The 18,203-nt window shown below is 46.8% G+C and overlaps 2 protein-coding genes and 1 long non-coding RNA gene across 6 annotated transcripts in view; 1 reads left to right on the top strand and 2 right to left on the bottom strand.

Annotated features, from left to right (window-relative positions):
- Positions 1-13,094, bottom strand: part of PTPN18 (protein tyrosine phosphatase non-receptor type 18) — a 29,705-nt gene extending 16,611 nt beyond the window's left edge. For all 3 annotated transcript variants that reach the window (XM_061431486.1, XM_061431501.1, XM_061431495.1), the window contains exon 1: positions 2,447-13,094. In XM_061431486.1, coding sequence (XP_061287470.1) covers positions 2,447-2,539 — 93 coding nt within the window. In that variant the 5' untranslated portion in view covers positions 2,540-13,094. The remainder of the gene's footprint in view (positions 1-2,446) is intronic.
- LOC133256712 (uncharacterized) lies at positions 24-3,005 on the top strand. The gene is made up of 2 exons (XR_009739272.1): positions 24-107; positions 1,946-3,005. It is a non-coding gene; the product is annotated as an uncharacterized LOC133256712 (long non-coding RNA).
- Positions 13,095-13,195: 101 nt separating the features above from the next.
- Positions 13,196-18,201, bottom strand: IMP4 (IMP U3 small nucleolar ribonucleoprotein 4). 2 transcript variants are annotated; one of them, XM_061431572.1, is made up of 10 exons: positions 18,112-18,201; positions 17,580-17,715; positions 17,325-17,433; positions 15,435-15,518; positions 14,631-14,740; positions 14,423-14,555; positions 14,183-14,337; positions 13,998-14,092; positions 13,805-13,878; positions 13,196-13,723 (listed from the first exon to the last, which is right to left on the bottom strand). In XM_061431572.1, exons 2-10 carry the CDS (start codon positions 17,580-17,582, stop codon positions 13,611-13,613), a joined length of 876 nt encoding a protein of 291 aa, XP_061287556.1. In that variant the 5' UTR covers positions 17,583-17,715; positions 18,112-18,201; the 3' UTR covers positions 13,196-13,610. The 2 variants fall into 2 exon arrangements, with proteins under 2 accessions (XP_061287556.1, XP_061287549.1); XM_061431565.1 differs by having other exon boundaries at positions 17,580-17,671; positions 18,112-18,195.
- Between the last annotated feature and the right edge of the window lie 2 nt (positions 18,202-18,203).

Genomic DNA, 18,203 nt, shown 5'->3' with positions numbered 1-18,203 from the left:
ACCGCAAGAAGACCCGGGGGTGGGAAGAGAGAGTAAGAGAGGAGCCAGATCAGACGCCTGGGACACTGAGGCTCTCACAAGGATATGCGGCACGTGGCCTATGAAAGGTGAGTGTTGCGTCCAGATAGTGTAAAGCCTACTAATTATATTGATTCAATAACAGTAGCCATTCAGAGTGCCCTCTCTACACTAAGCCCTGTGTAAGGGCATTGAACTATCTGCAAGGTGCCACTGAAGTGGGTATTATTGACTCCCCGTTGTGCAGGTAAGAAAGCTGAGGCACCACATGTGTCAATGACTTTCTGAAAGTGCCACCCAGGAAGTGGGTGAGTGAGTGTTGAACTCAGACCTCTGAGCATCTGTCCTCGCACCCTCAGTGTGTATTTACATCTTATTGTGAACAATAATTGTAATATATTATGTACTTAATATAACAAACATGATACACAAGAGGATAATATACAGTGTATATGAATTAAATGTACTATTAGGTGCTTTAATACTGTTAGATTATTATGATCAGTGAATAGAATTGCCATCATCACCAGGTATTCATAATCATGACAATAATAAATAACACCTACCAAGCCACCATGAGTGCAAGCCATCCATTCTAAGCGTTCTTACACCCATCAGGTAGGTCATTTAAGTTTTCATGGACACATTTCTGCAGTGGGTACCACTATGGATATATATATATATATATATATATATATATTTTTTTTTTTTTTTTTCAGAGACTCATTTATTCAAGAGCTCTTGTGAACATAACAATACATAAAGTAGTAGATTAAAAAAGAAGTCATCACATAACAAAGCATTTTACAATCTATTTGGAGAGATTATAAAAATCTCAAAGCTGTAGGGGATATCAGAGAATACCTGGCCTCTCTCCTTATTTTTAAGGATGTAAAACTGAGACCCAGCCAGGTGGATTAGCCTAAGTAATCCTAAATGGATTACCTCTAAAAGTTACTTAGAGATAGAGACAGATTGAGACTGCTGCTGCTGCTAAGTCGCTTCAGTCGTGTCCGACTCTGTGCGACCCCATGGATGGCAGCCCACCAGGCTCCCCCATCCCTGGGATTCTCCAGGCAAGAACACTGGAGTGGGTTGCCATTTCCTTCTCCTGGATATTTCTACTATGTAGATGAGGAAACCAACGTCCAGAGAGGCCTTGGAAGACTCCTGTGAGTGCAGGAGATTTCAGGAGGCTGGCTTCCAGCAACTGGCACTGCTCACCACCCAGCTTCTGCATAGGGATCCTGAGCACTGCTCACTGTCCCAGACTGGACCCAGACCTGGATGGACATGATGTCATGTACTACCTGGGAATTATATTTTTACTTTATTATGCACATTTTCATATTGAATAAATTATATATTCTGCATTTATTACACATTTCTTATATAAATATTTATTTTATATTTGTATAAACAGATTTATACTTTTATCTGTTACATTGTTTCTTAGAAACTTGAATAACTGCTCATTTTATAATTATGTTTATTCTACTGTTCTATGCAATTGTGTCAATTATAGTTTATGACCATATTTATACATATACACTATATATTTCATATTTATTAATACAATTATTTCATAAATCTGTTCTCTATTTCTATTGTACTTAATGATTATATAGTCATTTATTACATATATTTATCAGACATTTCTAAATTTAAGATGTCACCATATATGATTCTAACACGTTTCTATGCTATTATATTTAAAATATCTCAGTACTTGTACAGTGCGATACCTACGACGCTGCTGCATTAGCACTCCTTACATATGGCTTGCACTACCCCACTGTAAAGTTTAGGATTATTTATAACTAGTGACAAATGCACCTATAAAGTAAGCGCTCAAGATGTGCTAAGCGCGCTTTACCCACACTGGCTATTTTAATCCTCAGGTCAGTTTCGTTACATTTCACCCTAGGAGAAACAGAGGCCAGAGAGACCGGATAAAGCGCCTCAGGCCACATCGTCTGTAAGAACTGGCGACCATATCCTCACCGCAGCGGGGCCTCTTGGTTCCTCTTTTCCCAGCCCCTTCCTCCCTAGGACCACAGTAGGGACAGTGACCACCGGGTCGCTTGGAGAGGCCGGGCATCGCGCAAGCGCCCGCCTTCTCCGCTCAGCAACCCGACGATACAGGGAGCGCAGCTAGGGCGCAGGGACCCGAGGGCGTGTGCGGCCCCGCCTGGGCCGGCCGTGGACTTCGCCCTCTGGGTATCTGCAGGCAGAGGGTGAAGACAGGCAGGGAGAGAGTGCGACAGAGAGAGGTGCTGGGGAGAGAAAAACAGATCTTGAAGTGAGAAGACGACCCTGGACGCCGAGAGAGAAGCAAAGTGCAGCAGGGTGCACAGAAGAACAGACGGAGGTCCGGACTGTCCAGGGCGAGGAGCAGGAGCTCGGCAGTCCACACTCGCCCACTCACACTGAACTCGCCGGCGAAGACCACCCCATGCCTGCCGCCCAGTGCCTCCAGCTGCTCCAAGAAGCTCCGCGCCGCATCCAAACTGCGGCTCATTGCGCCGACTAGGAGTGAGGTGCAGTCCACCTGTGGCGCTCCGCGCTCTCCGTTGGGGTAGACTCCGCTGAAGGCAGCCGAGGCCCCGCCTCAGATCTCGCCGGCCAATGGGGGTGCGCAGCGGCAGACAGGGCGCGCCCCTCGGCCAATGACACTCAGAGCCCGCCCCAGCCCCGCCCATAGGCTCCTTGACTAGGGGCGCTAGGTCCTCCTGGCTGCGCCTGGAGCTAGAAAACTGCGCCGGCGCTTCAATTTTTTTGTCTCCGCGAGGGCTGGCTGAGTCCCTGTGGTCCTCTGGACACCGCCTCTAGCTTGGGCCCGGTGTCCACGCCCTGGCATGGCGGATGGCTGCACGCCCTCGCCCGGTTTCCAGGGCCCGGTCTTCTGGGCTGTGTCCGGATCCCAACCAGGCTGGCGTGTCAGCTGTGAGTAAAGACGGCTGCCTAAATCGAGCTGAAATTCCTGACCGGGAAACCCTGTGTGGAGACCTTACCCCGCTCTGCTCTCCGGCGGAGTCCAAGGGAGGTTGGGAGAGGTTGCCGCGGGGGGAAATGACCCCCGGGCACCTGAGCTGTGAGAAAGACAGAATTTCTTGAGGTTACTTCTTTTTCTGGGTGGGTCGGGCCAGGAGGAGCTGAGGGAGCCAGGATCATCCTAATTTGAGAATCTCAAGCCGTATAAACTTCCAGGAAACTGAGAATTGAGGTTTTGGGAGTGGGTTCCAGGGGTCTAAATGTTCTCAACGCTTTTAAGGAATTTTTTCATTCTCATATTGTCCTCTTCAGAAAATGAGAAGGCCAGAGGACAGTTGTTGCTCTAGGGCCACCAAGGGGAAGGCTGCAGAGAGTAGGGAGGAGCCAGGGGCCCCTGCCGAGGGCCGGTCAGTGTAGATGGGCTAGCCCATCCTTCACTTTGGAGGTAAGGAGTGTGAACCTAATTCATTAGGGAGTTATCAGAATGTTGTCACAGACAGGCAAACTTTCTTAAAGGACTCAGGTCTCTGGTTCTTGTCCCAGCCACTCAACTTTGACAGGCAGGGTGAAAGCAACCAGTAGGCCATATGTAAAGGGATGAGCATGGCTGTATTCCAAACTTTATTTGTGGACTTTAAATTTTAATTTCATGTGTCAGTTTTTTTTCTTTGGTGGGCTGCAGGCTGTAGGTTGCCAATCCCAGTTTAAGTGACTGAGAAGGTAAAAAGCAGGTCAGTAGGGATGGAGGTCAGTAGTGACCACCGAGGATTGACATTGTCAGTGAGTTCACTGCAGGCCAGTGAGAGTTCCTTGGATGTTCACGGAGACTGGCAGTAGATCCCAGTGGCAGTTACTGGGAGGTCAGTGACAGACTGAAAGTAACCAGGGAACCATTGGGACTTGGAGTGTTTACTAAGTAATTGAGGGGTCAAAACAGTCAGGCAAGTTCACTGAGGACCCCTAACCAGGGCTCGATAGTGAATGTCAGTGTAATCACTGAGATTTCTTGGATGGTCTCAAGATTCAGTTGTTGGACTCAGGGTGGTGGGATAAAGAAGCATCACTGAACTTTGAGAAAATATGGAGGTCCACTGGAGGAGTCACAGAGACGCTTGAGCCCCTGAGTAATCATGGACACTAATAGCAATCATTTGGGGATAGTGGACACCAGAGTAAAGGGGGAATATCCACTGCAGATCACAAGAGGGCTTTCTGAACCCTGCTAGCAGTGAATGTCATCGGTTGTCAGTAGTCACTGGAAACTGGTGACCTGGAGTGCAGAGACAACACTGAGGCTCAGTGAGCCCTGCATATCTGTGGTGGTGACCCGGAGGCAGGGCAGCTAATGCAGCAAATGGGTTCTGGCTAGTTGGGGGATCTCTGTTCCACTAGGGACTGGGGGTGTGTTTGTCCAACAGGATGGGGTGTCTATCTGTCCCCCTGGTTTAGGGAACATCTGTCTATCCTGAGCACCTTTCTGATAGGCTGGGGTCTTTCTTACTGGCAGAGTTAAGTCTGTCAAGCCGAAGGTCTGGCTGGATAGCTGACTGGGTAGTAGGCTGTCTTTCCACTGACTGTCTCTGTGTCCAGTTGTGGTGCTTCGTCTATTCTTGAGGGATTCTGTCTTTCGGTTGGCTGGAAGCAGGGTGGGAGGGGTGTCGTGTCTGGACACAGGTCTCTCTGGATGCCTGGCTGGTCATCTTCCCAAATGTCTAAGAATCTGTCCATTTGTTTGGCTGTCCTGCTATGTAGTCTGTCTTTGCCCGGGATTTTATCTAGAAGTCTGTCTTACCAGAGGTTTGTGTGTCTGTCTGCCTGTTTAGGGATCTATCTGCCTATCTGGCCTGTGAACAGAGTGGCTGAGACTTCAGTCCACCTGCCATGCTTCCACCATGATTCACTGTTTCTGGCTGCACATTCAACCACAACTCCATACCCTCCTCCCCGCCCCACTCTATGTCCTCCTCTAGTTAAGCGGACTGCCATCCTGACACTGGCCACCCCTCCATGTCTCTTCAACATCCAGATTCTTCTGGCTTGCCCTCCACTCAGCTCAGGCATTGGGTGTGGGAGGTGGGAAGACCACCAAGACCTCCTCCAGCAGCCACAGCTCACCCCTCTCCATTCTCCCAGAGAACTGCAAGCTGTGTTCTTGCAATGGGACTCACTGCTGCTGCTGGTCCTCTTGTACACACTCCTGGAGGCAAGCAGTGGGAGCAGCTGGCACTGTCCTGCAGGTCCTGGGCACTCCAACACCCACATGCCAGTCTGCCGCCTGCTTGCCAGCTCAGAGGCCAGCAACAGAGCCAAGTGGACAGGGTGCTGGAAGGTGATCAGGGAAGCTTTCACAATACTATGCAGAGCCCAGCCTAGGCTGTTGTTACAAAGGGGAAATCGTAAACAGGAGACACCACCTTCACCTAGAAAGCTTGTGAGGAGACAGTCTGAGACTACTGAAATCCCTACTGAAAAGTTCTTCTCCAACTTCCTTTTTTAACTAGGCCACAAGAGGGAAGAAGAAATTTGAAAAAACTCTCCCACTGCTCTACTCTGTTAAGAACCTTTGGTTGGGTGGGCTTACCTATTGGCCCATCTACAACTCTGCCATTTGGCAAACAGAAAAATGCCACTCACTCCAGTTATAAATGCCAGTTTGCATTCACCAGTGACTGGTGCTAACTGCCTTTGTGAGGGCTTTTATTCCAGACTCTGGAAACTCTACAAGACAAACCAATTTCCTAACTGAATAAATTACAAAGAAAAAAGTTAAAGAGAACACAAATGCTCATAGCAGCATTATTCAAAACAGCCCCAAAGTGAGAAACCAAATTTCATAAACTGATGGATAAAGAAAATATGGTGTACACCGTTAGGGTCCACAAGGGGCTCATGGCGTATTGTTAAAGAAATGGCCCATTGTAGGTGACCTGACAAAGGAGATGAAGTCACAGTGACCACAATGCCCTGGTGGCGGGCTGTTTTTTCCTTAAAGCAATATCCTGTTTTTCCCTGCTGGTGCCAGTGTCTCAAGACTACATGGCCACCAGTCTCTATAGGGTCTCTGGTCCTGGCACACACGAGGTTGATTTGAGCCCTCTGAGCATCTCTGGCAAGTTTGGGGTTTGATTCTAAGCGTGAACTCGCCTCTCCTACCGTCTTGCTGGGGCTTCTCAGCCCTTGGACTTGGGTTATCTCCTCACAGCTGCTCCAGCGCCACAAAGCTGCTGCTCGAGCCTACTGTCTTGCTGGGGCTTCTCCGACCTTGAACATGGGGTGAGTATCTGTGTTTGAGTATCTCCAGTGGAGGTATGGGTCAGCAGTGGACTGCCGCAGGGGCAGGGGCTCTGGGTGCAGCAGACCTGGGTATGGCATAAGCCCTCTTGGAGGAGGTCGCCATTAACCCCACCATAGAGCTGCCAGGACTTACAAAGGCCTTCGAAATGGACTCTTGGAGGGCACAAACAGAACCTCGTGCATACCAGGACCCAGGAAAAAGGAGCAATGACCCCACAAGAGACTGACCCAGACTTGCCTGTGAGTGTCCAGGAGTCTCCAGAGGAGGTGTGGGTCAGTGGTGGCCTGCTGCAGGGTTGGAGGCACTGAATGTAACAGAACACACTGGGGGCCTTTTGAAAGAGGTCACCATTATCTTCACTGGATTCCCTGGTGGCTCAGACGGTAAAGCGTCTGCCCGCAATGTGGGAGACCCGGGTTCGATTCCTGAGTTGGGAAGATCCCTGGAGAAGGAAATGGCAACCCACTCCAGTACTCTTGCCTAGAAAATTCCATGGATGGAGGGGCCTGGTGGGCCTCCACCATAGTTTGGCCCCAGGTAAATAACAGGGAGGGAACACAGCTCCACCCATCAACAGAAAATTGGATTAAAGATTTACTGAGCATGGCCCTGCCCATCAGAACAAGACCCAGTTTCTCCCTCATCAATCTCTCCCATTAGAAAGCTTGCATAAGCCTCTTATCCTTTTCTATTTGAGTGCAGACAGACTGAAAACCACAATCACAAAAAACTAACCAATCTGATCACATGGATCACAGCTTTGTCTACCTCAAAGAAACTAAGAGCCATGCTGTGTAGGGCCACCCAAGACCGATGGATCATGATGGAGAGTTCTGACAAAACGTGGTCTACTGGAGAAGGGAATGGCAAAACACTTCAGCATTCTTGGCTTGAGAACCCCATGAACAGTATGAAAAGGCAAAACGATAGGACACGGAAAGATGAACTCCCCAGGTCGGTAGGTACCCAATATGCTACTGGAGATCAGTGGAGAAATAACTCCAAAAAGAATGAAGGGATGGAGCCAAAGCAAAAACAATACCCAGTTGTGGATGTGATTGGTGATGGAAGCAAGGTCTGATGCTGTAAAGAGCAATACTGCATAGGAACCTGGAATGTGAGGTCCATGAATCAAGGCAAATTGGAAGTGGTCAAACAGGAGATGGCAAGAGTTAATGTCGACATTTTAGCAATCAGTGAAATAAAATGGATTGGAATGGGTAAACTGAACTCAGATGACCACGAATATCTACTATGGGCAAGAATCCCTTAGAAGAAATGGAGTAGCCCTCACAGTCAACCAAAGAGTCTGAAACGCAGTACTTGGATGCAATCTCAAAAATGACAGAATGATCTCTGTTCATTTCCAAGACACACCATTCAATATCATAGTAATCCAAATTTATGCCCCGACCAGTAATGCTGAAGAAGCTGACGCTGAACGGTTCTATGAAGACCTACAAGACTTTCTAGAACTAACACCCCCAAAAGATTGCCTTTTCATTATAGGAGACTGGAATGCAAAAGTAGGAAGTCAAGAGATACTCAGAATTAACAGACAAGTTTGGCCTTGGAGTATAGAATGAAGCAGGGCAAAGGCTATAGAGTTTTGCCAACTGAACGCACTGGTCATAGCAAACACCCTCTTCCAACAACACAAGAGAAGACTCTACCCATGGACATCAACAGATGGTCAATACTGAAATCAGATTGATTATATTCTTTGCAGCCAAAGATGGAAAAGCTGTAAACAGTCACCAGAAAGAAGACTGGGAGCTGACTGTAGCTCAGATCATGAACTCCTTATTGCCAAATTCAGACGTAAATTGAAGAAAGTAGGGAAAACCACTAGATCATTCAGGTATGACCTAAATCAAATCCCTTACAATTATACAGTGGAAGTGACAAACAGATTCAAGGGATTAGATCTGATAGAGTGCCTGAAGAACTATGGAGGTTTGGGACATCGTACAGGAGTCAGGGATCAAGACCATCTCCAAAAAAAAAACAAATGCAAAAAAGAAAAATGGCTGTCCGAGGAGGCCTTACAAACAGCTATGAAAAGAAGAGAAGCAAAAGGCAAAGGAGAAAATGCAAGATACACCCATTTGAATGCAGAGTTTCAAAGAACAGTAAGGAGAGAAAAAAGCATTCCTCAGTGATTAGTGCAAAGAAATAGAGGAAAACAACAGAATGGGAAAGACTAGAGATCTCTTCAAGAAAATCAGAGATACCAAGGGAACATTTCATACAAAGATGGGCTCGATAAAGGACAGAAATGGTATGGACCTAACAGAAGCAATGATATTAAGAGATGGCAAGAAAAGATTGTCGCAACCCAGATAATCATGATGGTATGATCACTCACCTAGAGCCAGACGTCCTGGAATGCAAAGTCAAGCAGGCCTTAGGAAGCGTCACTACGAACAAAGCTAGTGGAGGTGATGGGATTCCAGTTGAGCTATTTCAAATCTGAAAAGATGATGCTGTGAAAGTGCTGCACTCAATATGCCCACAAATTTGGAAAACTCAGCAGTGGCCACAGGACTGGAAACGGTCAGTTTTCATTCCAGTCCCAAAGAAAGGCAATACCGAAGAACGCTCGAACGACCGCATAACTGCACTCATCTCACATGGCAAGGAAAGTAATGCTCAAAATTCTCCAAGCCAGTATGTGAACCATGAACTTCCAGACGTTGAAGCTAGTTTTATAAAAGGAAGAAGAACCAGAGATCAAATTGCCAACATCCGCTGGACCATCAAATAAGCAAGAGGGTTCCAGAAAAACATGTATTTCTGCTTTATTGACTATGCCAAAGCCTTTGACTATGTGGATCACAAGAAACTGTGGAAAATCCTTAAAGAGATGGGAATACCAGACACCTGGCCTGCCTCTTAAGAAATCTGTATGCAGGTCAGGAAGCAACAGTTAGAACTGGACATGGAACAAGAATGGTTCCAAATAGGGAAAGGAATATGTCAAGGCTGTATACTGTCACCCTAATTAACTTATATGCAGAGTACATCATGAGAAACACTGGGCTGGAGGAAGCTCAAACTGGAATCAAGATTGCTAGGATAAATATCAATAACCTCAGATATGCAAATGACACCACCCTTATGGCAGAAACTGAAAAAGAACTAAAGAGCCTCTTGATGAAAGTGAAAGAAGAGAGTGAAAAAGTTGGCTTTAAGCTCAACATTCAGAAAACAAAGATCATGGCATCTGGTCCCATCACTTCATACCAAACAGATGGGGAAACAGTGGAAACAGTGACAGACTTTATTTTCGGGGGCTCCAAAATCACTGCAGATGGTGACTGCAGCCATGAAAATAAGACACTTGCTCCTTGGAAGAAAAGTTATGACCAACCTAGACAGCATATTAAAAAGCAGAGACATTACTTTGCCAACAAAGGTCCGTCTAGTCAAAGCTATGGTGTTTCCAGTAGTTAGGTATGGATGTGAGAGTTGGACTATAAAGGAAGCTGAGCGCAGAATTGATGCTTTTGAACTGTGGTGTCAGAGAACTCTTGAGAGTCCCTTGGACTGCAAGGAGATCCAACTAGTCCATCCTAAAGGAAATCAACCCTGAATATTCACTGGAAGGACTGATGCTGAAGCTGAAACTCCAATACTTTGCCCACCTGATGCAAAGAAGTGACTCTTGGAAAAGTCCCTGATGCTGGAAAAGATTGAAAAGATTGAGGAGAAGGAGACGACAGAGGATGAGATGGTTGGATGGCATCACGGACACAACGGACATGAGTCTGAGTAAACTCTGGGAGTTGGGGATGGACAGGGAGGCCTGGCGTGCTGCAGTCCATGGGGTCGCAGTCAGACATGACTGAGTGACTGAACTGAAAACTGAAACATGACCACCCGACCGTGAGAACCCTCCGAATTCAAGATCACAAGACCCCAGCTGTGAGCTTAACTAAGGACTCCTCCCTTCGAGGCATAATTTCCCATCGATAGGGTATAAGAAAGGTTGGCTATAAAGGGAGAGCACTGGTTTCTAAGGTAGATCCGTTCCTCTCTTCCTATAATGTATCTTTCTCTGCCTGACTGCCACGGTCACCTTACATACACATATAATAGAATACTATTTAGCAACAAAGAGGAATGAACTAGATACTACAACATAAATTTTGAAAACAACACTGGGAAGTGTGAAATATTTCCTGCCGTATCAGTAGGCAAGAATGTCACTGCCATCAGTGACTTCAGGCTTCTAAACGTGAATGAGAGCTCCCAAAAGGGAAAACAATGCCTGTGATCCAGTAGATCCTGCTACCCCGCCCCACAGTGATTGCTAAGGAGCCTGGGGTGGGGTGGGGGTGGAGTTGCTGGATGTAAGCAAAAGTAGCAGTCTTCTGTTACCCCTTACAGTGAAAGAGGAATTAAAAATGTGAACACTCAAAAAGGAAGATTGCAGGATTTGGTCCCAGATAGCAGAAGTGCATATGAAAGGAAAGAGTTCAGTGACCCCAGAAACTTGCATCTTCCCATATAAAGAAGAGCACTAAATTCCTTGAGACATCCGGTTTTCCTTAATTAACAATAATCTTTGATGTTCAGACTGCCTGCCCTCTTTGTTTCAAACTTCTATATATATGCCTGCCTCCCTCTCCAGCCTCTTCAGAACAGTTCCTCAGGGCTACCTGAGATGCTGTTTCCGGGCTTGAAAGTCCTAAACATTCCCACCAAATAAAATAACTTATTATGCTCCGGTTGTGACTATTCTTTAGTCAACAGAAGCCAGTCACAAAACACTACAAATTGTATGATTCCATTCCGTTACCGAGTGTAAGCTCATACTAAGCTCGCTGCACAACAGGCAGGTTCAAGAGATGAGTCACTGAGACAAGGAATACACTTTATTCAGAAAGCCAGCAAACGAAGATAATGGGTTTGAACCATCTTTCCTGTGTCTGAATTCAGGCTCCTTTACACCAAAAGGGGAGGGAGAAAAGTCAAACACTTCCTGGTTCCCATTCGCCTCCAGAGGGGATGGGTTAATTTCTTCCTCCCTGCAGTTACTCACAGCTGGGCCTGGTCAGGATGTTTCCTGGAGCTAAACAAAGGTATTTCAGCCTAACACTCATTACCTGGAAGCAAGGTTCCCAGAGATGGGCCATTATGTATAATTTAAGCTTGTGGAGGCAACATCCCTTTAGTGAATAACTTGTAATGGAATACAAGATTCTTCTCTATCACAGTTCCTATGGAATGTCCAGAGTAGGCAAGTCTATAGAGACCAAAAGTAGATTAGTGGTTACAAGGTGCTGAGAGTTGGGAGAAGATTGGAAAGGAATGGCAAGTGACAGCTAAAGAGCACGGCGTTTCTTTAGAAGGGACAAAAATGGCCTAAAATTAGATTGTGGTGATGACTGTACAACCCTGTGAATATAATTAAAAAATATTTAACTGTATACTTTAAACAGATGAATGGTGCTGACATGCATTATATCTCAATAAAGCTGTTTTAAAAAGGACAAGAGAATTGTCAACCATTTGCAATGAAATGCACCTAAGTTGTATCCTGGTTCAAATGAACATACCATATCAGGGAAAACTGAACATTAACTGGATATGTAGAGTAGAATCTGGAATAACTATTGATTTTTTTAAGTGTGACAGTGCTATATTATTTTTGTTGAGTCTTATTTTTTAGAGCTATATGGAAATATTTTTGGATGAAATGATATGCATCTGGGATTTGCTTCAAAATAAGTGGAGTAGATATAGGGAAAGGGTGCAGCTACAAAGTGGGTTGTTGTTTAGTTGCTAAATCCTTTGCGACCCCAGGGACTGTAGCTGGCCAGGCTCCTCGGTCCAAGACATTTCTCAGGCAAGAATATTAGAGTGGGTTGCCATTTTCTTCTGTAGAGGATGTTCCTGACTCAGGGATCAAACCTGTGGCTCCTGCGTCTCCCCTGTGTCCTGCATTGGCAGGCGGATTCTTTACTTCTGAGCCACCAGGATACTGGTCAATGAGATGGGCTTCATGGACTCACTGTACAGTCCTCTCTGCTCTTATTTTGGAATTCTCCACAATTAAAAGACTTAAAACAATCTATCAACGTAGAGGTAAACAACTTTCTATAAAGAGCTAACGGATCTCAGAGAACACACATATAGCCAATGAATATTTGAATATTTATGACATCTATTACGAGCTTCCCTAGTGGATTAGATGGTAAAGAAGCCGCCTGCAATGCAGCACACCCGGGTTCAATTCCTTGGCTCAGGAATATCCCCTGGAGGAGGGCATGGCTATCCTCTCCAGTATTCTTGCCTGGAGAATCCCATGGACAGAGGACCCAAGTGGGCTATGGTCCATGGGGTTGCAAAGAGTCAGACATGACTGAGCAACTAACACTAGCATCTGTTATAATTTTAAAAATACATTCAGTTGAGGAACAATTTTGCACCTAGAGCTTGACCAAGTCTGACAGTCCCCAGTTATGACAAGGACAGGAAACACTCAGATCTACTGACGGTGGCTGGAAGAGACAGCCTTTTAGAGGACAATTCAGCAGCATCTATAATCATTTTCAAGACACAGTTCCACTTGCAGCAGTTTACTCATCAGATATACTTGCATAAATATGCACAAACATTATGTTCAGTGTTCCTGAAGCAATGTTTGTGGTTGTTAAAACAGGAAACAAGTTGAGTCTGTGCCCAGCAAAAAGTGGTGAATTCACATACCAGACATCCTTGATAACTTAAGAGAGATCCTCGGTAATCTAGGGAGATTCTAAAGAGATCCTTAAAGGGAAAGATGGCCACATAAAGCTTCCCCCTGCTTGTGAACCCAAGTGCACTGGGTTCTCTGAAGAACTTGAATTACACTCAAAGGCGACCACAATGAAATGAATACATGGTTTACATCTTGTTTATTTTCTGCCTGCCCTGGCTGAAAGCTGGTCCCCAGGGCAACCCTCTGCTGTGAGACTTCTGTGCTCACACTTTTATTCCCATTCCCAGATGATGAATGTACACGGCCACTAACAGCAGCACCAGATCTCCCAGGGTAGCAGCAAACCCTCCCAACAGCACAGGAGCTAGTCACTGCATCAGGTCTGCCTTGTCCTACACACAATGTCACTACCGGGCCTGAGGACATCCCAGAGCTGCCAGGTCCGCACCTGAGGAGACCCCCACACCTTTCACACTCAACCCGACAGACCTGCCCTGACCACTTAAGAGGTAAACACGGTGCTACAGCAACTAGATTTTATCTGACCTCTCCCCACCTCCCAGGTCCAGGTCCACATCCTCATTAGTGAGTGGGCTACTCAGCACTCAGGAAGACTCTCTTGTGTGCAGTGTTGGTGTAGGGGTGCCAGCGCCACTCTACGTCTGCAGTGGCCTCCTGTTCCAGCGTGCCCAGGCGGATCATGTACACTGGGGGAAGGGGATGAGATATAGTCACCTACATATCCAGCACTGCCCACCACCAGATGTAGGAGAAAGCCCCAAACTCACACTTCAGCTCAAAGCGCGGCCCAACCTCGGTCAGCTCCACATTGCGGTGGTTGGTCTTCTTGTATACATGGTGCCTGGGGCAAAGGGGACAGGGCAGGGTTGAGCGGAGGCAGGGAGCAGCTGAAGGATAAACAACAAACAGTACAGGGACATAAAGGTGGGGACATCACTTGAGCCCAGCCAACAGACCTACCGGAAGGAGATGTAGTCGTCCTGGTTGGCGAAGGTGATAACCCGGTGGCTGTCATCTTTGGGCACAGGGAACAGGTAGCGGAGTATGTCAGAGACCTAGGGCAGCAGGAAGAAAAGCCTAAAATGCCTGGCCTAGCACCCCCCAGCCCTCAGCCCTCAGCCCCCAGCCCATGGCCGCAGACTCACCCGCTTACCCAGGCGGGAGGAGAAACCATGCATGATGAGGTGAGGTTTGGCCTCTGATGCAGTGCCCAGGTCAGGGATGTCATGCCTCATGACTACGTTGCACAGTGTGAAGTATGCAGTTGGGCCAAAGGGCAGGTGGCTGACAATGAGCCCCACTGGCAGGGCCACACAAGCCGTTAGAGACCCTCTGCTCCTACCCAGCCACCCTCGCAGCACCGAGCTCCCTCCCACCAGCCTTACCGGGTGTGCCTCGATGCTCGTGGACAACCAGCAGGTCAGTGACCCCATTGGCTTTGCAGGCTCGCACCAGAGCTCCTACCTCATGCCGGCCACGGTTCATGCGCTGGGCACCAGGGAACACCAACTTCAGCTCCTGCATGTGAACTCCATCTGGTTAGGATGGGGCTCCGAGTGTCTGAACACCTCCCACTCACGCCTGTCGTCATACCTTTGCAAACATCTTAAGGCGGGAACTGGGATCTCGGGAGGTAGTAATCATGACCTTGGGATCCTCAACCCCTGCCCAACGATACTCATCATCTACGTGGTTGGTCACACCTGTTAGGAGCATGAGGCACGAGAACACAATATTGCCGAGGGAAGTGAAATGCTAACATGCGGTGGCCAAATCCACCCAGAACACTGTCTGACAATATCTTCAAGAATGGAAATGCTCTGTACCTGCTCTGGGCAACAGGGTAGCCCCTGGCCAAACTGGCTACAAGCACAAGTGTGATTGAGGAACTGAATCTATTTGATTTTAGTTCATTTAAGCTCCTGTAATCACATGGAACAAGTAGCTGCCATGTTAGCACAAGTCCAGATTCTATTAAGGCCCATAGTAACAGACTCCTTTACCTCACAACAAATATTTATGCTGTGATTCCTTTCATATTTGTTGAATAACGGAATGAATCAAACATCTGGATACCAATGAAGTCCTGGTAGCTGAGAACACGAATAAAATGACACTGTTCTGTCCCAGCAGAACCTACATTCCTAGTGAGAGGGCCAATTAACAGACAAAACAAAGTACAAAGTGGGGTAATACTGTGCCATGTAAACAGAATTGGGAGCACTCAGTGAGAGGGCCCCTGAGGTGTCATCTGTGCACAGCCACAAGGGTGCCTGGAAGACCATTTCAGGATCAGGAGCTTCACAGCCTTTCTTCAAGGTGTCTCAGGAATGACACGGAACTTAGTGGGCTCAAGTGCAGGAAGAGAAGCTGGCCCATAGAGTCCGGGAAGGTCACCTTCACCGCCGGCATCGTCAAACTCCAGGGACCCCTGTAAGGCCAGAGCTTCCCTGCGTAACTCGGTGGGAATCAGGCGGTTCTCTGCAGGGGGAAGACAGAGAGGTTGAGAGAGACATGCATAGAACCTTCAGTTTTTACAACACTGTACAAACTTGATAGGAAAACACCCCTTTACTCCTTTCTGAGCAGAGAGCTGATATTTAATTAGAGGTGGAGGTGGTAATGAAACAATTATTTTTTGGCTATATGCCACCTTGTTAAGAGTGTTTATAGGTGATTTCATTTACTGTGGGTCCTGAGTGTCAAGACTTGAGAGTTTTCTAAAATATCTAACCACAAGTATGCATTCCCTTTGTAGTCAGAAAAAAAATTAACAATGTTAAAAAAATAAATGGAAACTACTCATTCTATATGAAGGTGGATCAGAAACCCTCAAACCCTCTGGCATTAAAATCATTCATCGTGCTCTGGGTCAGAGGTCCCCTCTGTGAACTAAAGCTAGATCTGGCCGAAGGGCTGGGCTGTGTGGCCGTGCCCACTTTGGAGCACGTCCTTGAACCCCGCACTTCTCTCTAACATACCCTGGACAAACTCTTGCATACTGAAGACAGTGTTCACAGCAGCAGGGCTGACGCAAACTAAAAATAAGCTGTCCACCCCCCACAGGGAATTGGATGAAGACCCTGTGGAATATCTACCTGCAGGAGCCCCACCTACACTCAATGGATCTTAGTAACGATGCCAAACAAAAACATAATGTGGCAAAAGAATACACAAAACCTAATACTACCTAAAATCAACCAATATGATTTAATATTACAAACAAGCATGATACAGGAAAAAAAGAAGAGGAAGGAAATGGCTTATTTTTAATCAATATTTAATACTGTGGTTCTCTAGGTCGGGGGAAATATTTCTAAACTTCAATATATTTATCATTTTCATTTCTTAATGTGAGCAGATAGGTCATTACATCAGGAGCTCAGTCCCAACAGACTCTCTACGGGATCCATGGGCAGCAGTCTGCCAGGTTCCTCTGTCCCTGGAATTTTCCAGGCAAGGATACTGGAGTGGGTTGCCATTTCCTCCTCCGGGTTCGAACCCACACCTCTTGCATCAGCAGGGTAGATTCTTTTACCACTAGCGCTGAGAAGCTCTGTATTACATTATGCTTGACATGAATATACATACACATACTTTACATGTCTAAAACCTAAGCCCATCAAAGTGAATTTAAAACGGAGGTACTGAGTTGATGTACTATCAGGAAACAGAGCTCCACCAACACAAGAACCAACAAGATACATATAAATAAAGCATTTCCAATCAGGCACGTGTGACAGACTCTTTTAACAGCAGTGCAAATGGAAAGTGGGCAAAATATTGCAAAGTTAAATTCCTAATTTACAACGCAAATAAAACTAAGTTCTACACGAATTAACAGTTTTCAAATACAAGGGACTTGTAACAACAGTAAAGGACAATCAGATATTACCTTGTAGTGACAACAAGTAGCAAGAACAGAAACGATGCAGGGGAAATATGTATAGGACCACGTGAAATGTTTAAATCTGGAAAGGCCTAGACACTGCAACTTAGCGACTAAACAACAAAGACACTGTAAATAAAATTAATAAGCAAGCTGTAAAATCTGGATACTGTAACATAAATGACAAGTAATTCATACGATCTTGAAAGGAACATTTGCAAACCATGAAGAAGATCGAACAGTTAGGGGAAATGACCAGTAAATACGTGAAAAAATACTCACCACTCTAACACAAGTAAATGTTAATTAAACGCCTTTTACAGCTTTGGGGCCTGTTTCCCGTTGGGTTTTAAAACTAAGGTCTCCAGAAAAGATCGGAAAGCGGGGGACACACGTACCCTCAAGCGCGCGCCGAACCTTGTCCTTCCTCTCCTGGGCCGTTCGCTCAGCCTCCTCTCGTGCCTTGCGGTACAGGTACTCGCGGCGAAGGCGGGCCTCGCGGCGCAGCTGGGGAAGAGCGGGCCCATTCAGACGACCCGTTTTCTCCAAGCAAAGCAGGCTCCAGAAACATACGCCCCGACCCCACCGGCCACAACCCCAGCCTCCACTAGCCCCCGACCTCCAAAACAGGAGTTTAAAACATCCCTCCTTACCATCCTGAGGGCAACTTCCACGTGGGTCCAGGAGAATCTTTGGATACCGCTTGCGCAACGCAGTCCTCGCCTCCGCGGTCCTCGCTTCCGCCCTTAACCAAAAGTCGGTAGAGACCTCACTAGATTCCGCTGATTCCTACAATGCCCGAAGTTAAAATGGCGAACAGAAGGTGGGAGTAGCAAAGCGATTGGCCAGACTGAAGCGCGTGCTCACTGAAGCAACCAATAGGCAGGATAGGGAGGCAAGGTGCTGTCACGTGACTTAGACCGGCAGTTAATAAAGGCGACAGCCCGGCTTCACTACCTACGGCGAGGAGGCTAATGTTCGTTTGAAGGTGAGGAGTCCCTAAAATAATCATAACTGTAGCTCCAGCAGCTGTAAAAGCTGTACAGCGATTGACCAGATGATCGCCTACCCGCCCATTCTGAAATTAAAGCCGCCCCTCTAAAATGGACGCCTCGTTTCATCGCCACCCCGACAACCCTACGTTTAAATCGCGGCCGCTTCCAGAAGTGATTCGGAGATACCCACAGCTCTTGCCGACTGTCCGGGTGGCTGGTGCCCTTCGGATGCTTGCCTGACGAAGGTTATCACTTCCAGGGTCGCAGCTCTGAGGCCGCGCT

This window comes from Bos javanicus, chromosome 2 (assembly GCF_032452875.1).
Source record: "Bos javanicus breed banteng chromosome 2, ARS-OSU_banteng_1.0, whole genome shotgun sequence".
In the NCBI taxonomy this organism is placed as follows: domain Eukaryota; kingdom Metazoa; phylum Chordata; class Mammalia; order Artiodactyla; family Bovidae; genus Bos; species Bos javanicus.
The sequence above is the reverse complement of the archived record's forward strand: the minus strand, read 5'-3'. Positions and strand labels throughout refer to the sequence as shown.